Source organism: Oncorhynchus masou, chromosome 6 (genome assembly GCF_036934945.1).
Source record: "Oncorhynchus masou masou isolate Uvic2021 chromosome 6, UVic_Omas_1.1, whole genome shotgun sequence".
In the NCBI taxonomy this organism is placed as follows: Eukaryota; Metazoa; Chordata; class Actinopteri; order Salmoniformes; family Salmonidae; genus Oncorhynchus; species Oncorhynchus masou.
The window spans coordinates 33,317,246-33,323,245 of NC_088217.1; the positions used below are offsets into that span (position 1 = coordinate 33,317,246).

Here is a 6,000-nt window from a genome sequence, read left to right on the forward strand (position 1 = left end):
TAATATCCTGATGTATAACTGTATTATAAAACCTGAACAAGTAAATAGTTTTTTATTAACCAAAACTAATGCATTTTCTACAAGGGTGTGCATCATAATTCAATTAAGGTCTTTACCAGAAATCACTAAATTATCAATCATTAAAAATACATTTGTGTCACGTAACAATAATTAAATGATTCAGATAAATATGCTACAGTCACAAACATCTGAGCATTAGAATAGTCATGCCAGGAATGTCAACCCTCACACGCACACACACACACACACAAACATACGTGCACACAGACACACACACACATACATACACAGTTCCAGGTGATAGAAAACAAGCTTGAAGAGATTGAGGAAAATCCAAGCATCAGAGATGCCTGAGAAAGTGTTGTGATAGGTATATTTTTATGACATGGCAGTTATCGTTATCTCTGAACCCTGATATGAGTTTATGGCACACAGGGCCTTGTAATCTTGAGCTCTGTGCCAAATCCCCGATGGCTAAGACAACAAAGCACTACCTGACCAGTGCTCATGGTCACATATAGGACAATTAAGCAACCAGTCCATCAATCAAATTATATTTCATTCTATTTGACTGGAGCCAACCTGTTACATATAGGACCAGCTGTCCCTCAGTAAATAAAGTGTGAGTATTCTAACATGCAGATTCAACTCTGGTCCATTGTGTAATAAACAATTTATTAACATGTTAAAAAAAATGGATCCATGCAACATTTACCAGCAATGAATGAATTGTTTACCAGATATTGATGAGGAGTTCTAGATCTCTAGAGAATACATTGAAATAAGGATAGTGTGCTATGCAGAGGAAATAAAGTATTGATTTGATGCTTTTCAGAATCTACATGAAATATATTTGTACTGTTGTGTGACATGTACAGTATGAGTCTATTTACTTCAGCCTATTATCTTCCATTGACTGTCACCTGATGGGGATCACCTGCGCCCTGACCTGTTGTTTACATGGTTTTCCTCCTGCAATGCACCACCTTATTTACCTACAGCCAGATGACATAAGTAGAGGCAAAGTTCAGCCAGCGTTCGTGGTTGTTTGTGATTCGAATCACAACACCTCACTCTGACATGGAGGCTATACACACTCACACCTGACCCACTATGAATACCAGGTGAAACACTGCATAGATTTGAAAGTATTTTCCAGGAACACGTGTGAGGTGCAAAGTGAGAAAGACACAGAAAAACAGAAAGTAAACATTGTTTTCTTAGACATTTATAGGGAGGAGCTGCTTTTCCTTAACAACTTGCATGGCAAGCGATAACACAGACACAATTGACACAAACACATACAAGCACACTGTTTCGAATGTCGGCTAACTTTAAGTCGACTAACGCACAGCAAACAGGTTCAGCACATATGGAACTGGTTTTGTCTCTAGGGTCAGATTCACAGCACCGATTTAGGTGAGGACAAGTGATGCCATATTGACTATTTTATGTACACAACTGTGGGATTGGTCCCTCCTAAAAAAACACGAACCACATTGGGATTATTGACAAAATAATAGACAACTTTCTTGGGGCGTAAATGAGGTATGCCACAAAATGAGACACTTTGGGCCAATTCCCAAACGACTCTTCATTTTCATAATAGTTTTTTTAAACAGAAATTTGGGCATTGTCGGGGGAAGAGGAAATGACTTGAGAGAAAGTCTAATCAATTTGACGGCAAACCCAATAGAGGCACGAAACTTACCTTCTTGAGTTTGAGCGCAGGTGAGCTGGAGCCATGGTAGCGCGAAGCATAGCGCGAGCACCTTCCGGAGTCCCCTCATTCCGACAGTTGACACAATTTATCAAACATTACGAGCTGGGAGAGATGTACAATATCGACTACCCTCGACGGTTTCCTCCTGCTCATGAATTGTTAGTCAAATAAATCAATTAAATGTAAACATGTATCCCCTGCTATGTACCGTATCTCAAAGAGAACAGGCTAAATAAATAAATCCGGATTTAAGAGTCCCCAATCTTGAACGTTCTCTTTGCAGCAGAAGGCTACTCAGCAGATTCGAATGGATTAAAACATTCATTTAATTTACAGAAAAACTAAACGTAAAAAGCCTACTCGTATGCCTATTGACAAAAATATAGGCTAGAGCGAGTGTATATCGGTTTGGCACAGAGTTTACAATCTTTCAACCTCTCTGATGTGCAAAATCATTAGTAGTCACTGATTGGACAAGAGACCGTCATTGAACCAACCAGAGACAAATGCGCCGTCTGTAGGCTACTCCAAAACGGTCTGCGTCAAGTCTACAACGTAATACTTGCAACTAATTGTTTAAGGAAACGCTCTTCACTCCACTTCTATACTGAAGTGACTGATTCGTAGCAGGTTAGGATAATTTACGCACCAGGCAAGGATAATTAACATAACAGGTTAGGAGACTGGGGTTAAGGTTGGGAAAATAGTCTCCTAACCTGCTACGAAAAACCTTGTATCAAAGTGTCCCGAATTGATCATTATTGAACCATCTTTGTGAGTAAATAAACTTCCTATTCATCATGTTTTTTTTTATTCGCCTATATTAGTCGTATTGGTCATGTCAATATGCAAAATACAAATCATTTTCGTATCATCTTTCTGATTTCTGTAATGTCTTTTGGATATCCTTCCATAATTATATATATAAAGTATTTGAAAAAATAAATTGTAGACATTCTTGTAGCCCTACCAATTAATGATGATTAACAACACTACACACAATTGACTCAACATCGTTAGGTATTCCTGGCTTATCGCGGGGCTAATGTATATCCACCATTGATAAATGTCTGCTTGTTGAGAGTTACATTGCTGACAAACCACGCTGTTCTCCATGAATGGCGGAATTGTACCTAGGTAGCATGGACTGGTCACTCTTTCTTTGAAGGGGGCTGGACCAGCGCTATCAGAATGACAGCATTGTCCACGGGTCAAATTTACTTCTCAACCCCTACAAGCTCGTGCACAGAGGGGGAAAACAGTCTTGCATTCTCTCGTGTGCGTCACTGAAACACTGTTTTTCTCAGTACATCAAATGAATCCAACTATTTAAATGTTGGTATTCTGTGACAGACAGTGATGAACTGATGATTATCCTAGTAGAGGACCTGCATATGAATATACTGTCTATATGTCATCAGGATGGTTGTCGATTGAACAATGACTCAGAATAGTTCACAAACACACACACACACACACACACACACACACACACACACACACACACACACACACACACACACACACACACACACACACACACACACTGAGGGAGAGAGACTGAGTGGATGAGCCAGCTTAACAACTGCTCTCTTGAAACTGGCTCTGCCTGTAACTCCAGTCTGTGTGAGTGTGTTTGTCAGTGACTGAACAGACAGGCACTAATTGAAATCTTTAAGAGTGTATTGATGCACCCATGAGTCAATCTAATGAACATAATTTAAAAAATCCCTATCAAAATCCATTAGTTTAAGCTAGAGAAATTGGTCTGCGTCTCACATCCGCCAATGTCACCCTAATGCATCTGCCTGGAAAGTGGCATAGGTACAGCTGTTTGTCAGACCAGGAGACATCCCAAAAATTTGTCTTCTCACAGAAACGTCTGTAATGTCCCAACATTTTGGGCTACAAACTAATGACCACTCTATGGAAAGAAGAGACTCACGAACATGATAGTGTTCTCCATTTTGCTCTACTACCCCCACAAGTGTCTCAGGAGTTATCTGAACATAACCCATACAAATTAATAGAAGTGTGGAGGTAGTTTTGTGCCAACAAAAATAAGGAGTTTAATATGTGTCCCAAAAAAATAAATCCTGAGCTTTCTTATATCTCCTAGATAATAGGACAGACACTCCCTAATTTTTACTGTTTTTTGCCATTTATGAATGTGTTAATCAATGTGTTTCTATGGGCTATAATATTTTATTCAATATTGTATCAAATCTTTTTTTAAATCTTTTTTTTATACATAAAAGGTTCCTAAAATTCCAAATCATATAGTTAAATGATCCATGGTATGCTCATCTTGAAACAATTCCATATGTTAGCTTAGTAGAAACCACCCCCTCCCCAAAACACCCCAAAATGTTCTTATTTGTGCCATTGCCATAAACCTAATGTTGTTATGCAATGTTAAAAAACGAATAGTAAATATATCTTTATAGCCAGAGGTTCGACCAGGAAGATCTTCTCAAAGATCTTATAATTTCGAAAAAGGACCTCTTGTTTCATCTTGGTTAACAGTGAGGTATGGGGTCAAATACAATAAACAAAGATAGACAGTTAAACACAAGCATGTAGAGGTTGTTTCACAATATCTTCATTCAGCTAGGCTAAAGTTGCCTTCATGCAATGAAACATTTCATAGGCATATGGCAATAACATTTTTGAAATGTTGGCCAACATGAAAAGATGCACAGGTTTATTACAGAAATTACTTAATGTGATTATGTCCTGGATCTAGGTAAGATGTGATGGAGCACTCTATACCAGTGGATCCCAACTCTGGTCCTTGAGTACCCCCAATGGCACACATTTTTGCCCCGGACGAACATACCTGATTCAACTCATTGAGGGCCTGATGATTAGTTGAATCGGTTGTGCTTGTCAAGGGCTACCATAACAATGTGAACCGTTGGGGGTACTGGATAACCGCAGTTGGGATCTAGTGCAGATAGAGGGCTATAGCCAATAATACTCTGATTGTTGATTATGTCATCTACTTTAGTTTAATATGTCACCACATCTGTCAGATACATTTCAGTAACGTTCACACAGAGCCTATGAGACAGGTCATAGAGAAAATTAGTCTATTTTCCTTTGTTTTATTACATCACTTTACAGCTTTACAAGGTAGGGTGTCCATGACACCCCAGATACTTGATAATTTATCAATAAGTCACTAGGTAATTAATCTATTTCCCATTGATTATCATAATTTATGTTCACAGACAGCATCAAATTTTTGTACCTGTCACGCCCTGAGAGACCCGTTTTATTTGATTTGGGGTGGGCATTCTATGTACTCTATTTCTTTGTGTTTGGTCGAGTGTGGTTCTCAATCAGAGGCAGCTGTCTTTCATTGTCTCTGATTGGGGATCATACTTAGGCAGCCCTTTTTCCCTCCTTCAGTGTGGGACCTTGTCTTTGTTTGAGTGCATGTAGTTTGCACGACAAAGCTTTTCATTCGTTGTATTGTTTATTTCTAGGTGGAACATTTAAATAAAATAATGTACGCCTACCACGCTGCACCTTGGTCTCCTTCCGATGACAGACGTTACAGAAGATCCCATCACCAATGGACCAAGTAGCGTGGTCAGGAGGACTGGACCTGGGAGGAAATCCTGGAGGGAGCAGGACCCTAGACAAGGGCCGGGGAGTATCGCCATCCGAAGGAGGAGATAGAGGCAGCGAAAGCGGAACGGCAACGTTACGAGGAGTTGGAGCAACAAGGCAAGAACGAGAGGGGGCACACGGGGAGATTGATGGAGTCAGGGTTCAGACCTGAGCCAACTCCCCATGCTTACCGTGGGGAGCGTGTGACTGGTCAGGCAACGTGTTATGTGGTGATGCGCACGGTGTGCTCTGTGCAAGCTCCCCACAGTTGCCGTGCTAGAGTGGGCATTCAGCCAGGACGGTTTGTGCCGGCTCAATGCTCATGGCCTCTGGTGCGTCTCTTCGGCCCAGGATATCCTGCGCCAGGTCTATGCACGGTATCCCCAGTTCGCCAGCACAGCCCAGTGCGGCCTGTTCCAGCTCCCCGACACTTGCAGTGCTACAGGGGGTATTCAGCCAGGACGCGTTGTGCCAGCTCTGCACTCCAGACCTCCAGGGTGCCTCCACGGCCCAGCATATCCTGCGCCGGCTCTACGCACTATGCCTCCAGTGCGCCGTCATAGCCCAGTGTGTCCTGTGCCAGCTCTCCACACTCACCGAGCTAAAGTGAGTATCCAGCCAGGATGTGTTGTGGCAGC

At 41.3% G+C, this 6,000-nt stretch overlaps 1 protein-coding gene across 2 annotated transcripts in view; it reads right to left on the reverse strand.

Annotated features, from left to right (window-relative positions):
• LOC135541927 (receptor tyrosine-protein kinase erbB-3-like) overlaps nt 1–2,331 on the reverse strand; it is a 32,756-nt gene extending 30,425 nt beyond the window's left edge. For both annotated transcript variants that reach the window (XM_064968434.1, XM_064968433.1), the window contains exon 1: nt 1,733–2,331. In XM_064968434.1, the coding sequence (XP_064824506.1) occupies nt 1,733–1,811 (79 nt within the window). In that variant the 5' untranslated portion in view covers nt 1,812–2,331. The remainder of the gene's footprint in view (nt 1–1,732) is intronic.
• Between the last annotated feature and the right edge of the window lie 3,669 nt (nt 2,332–6,000).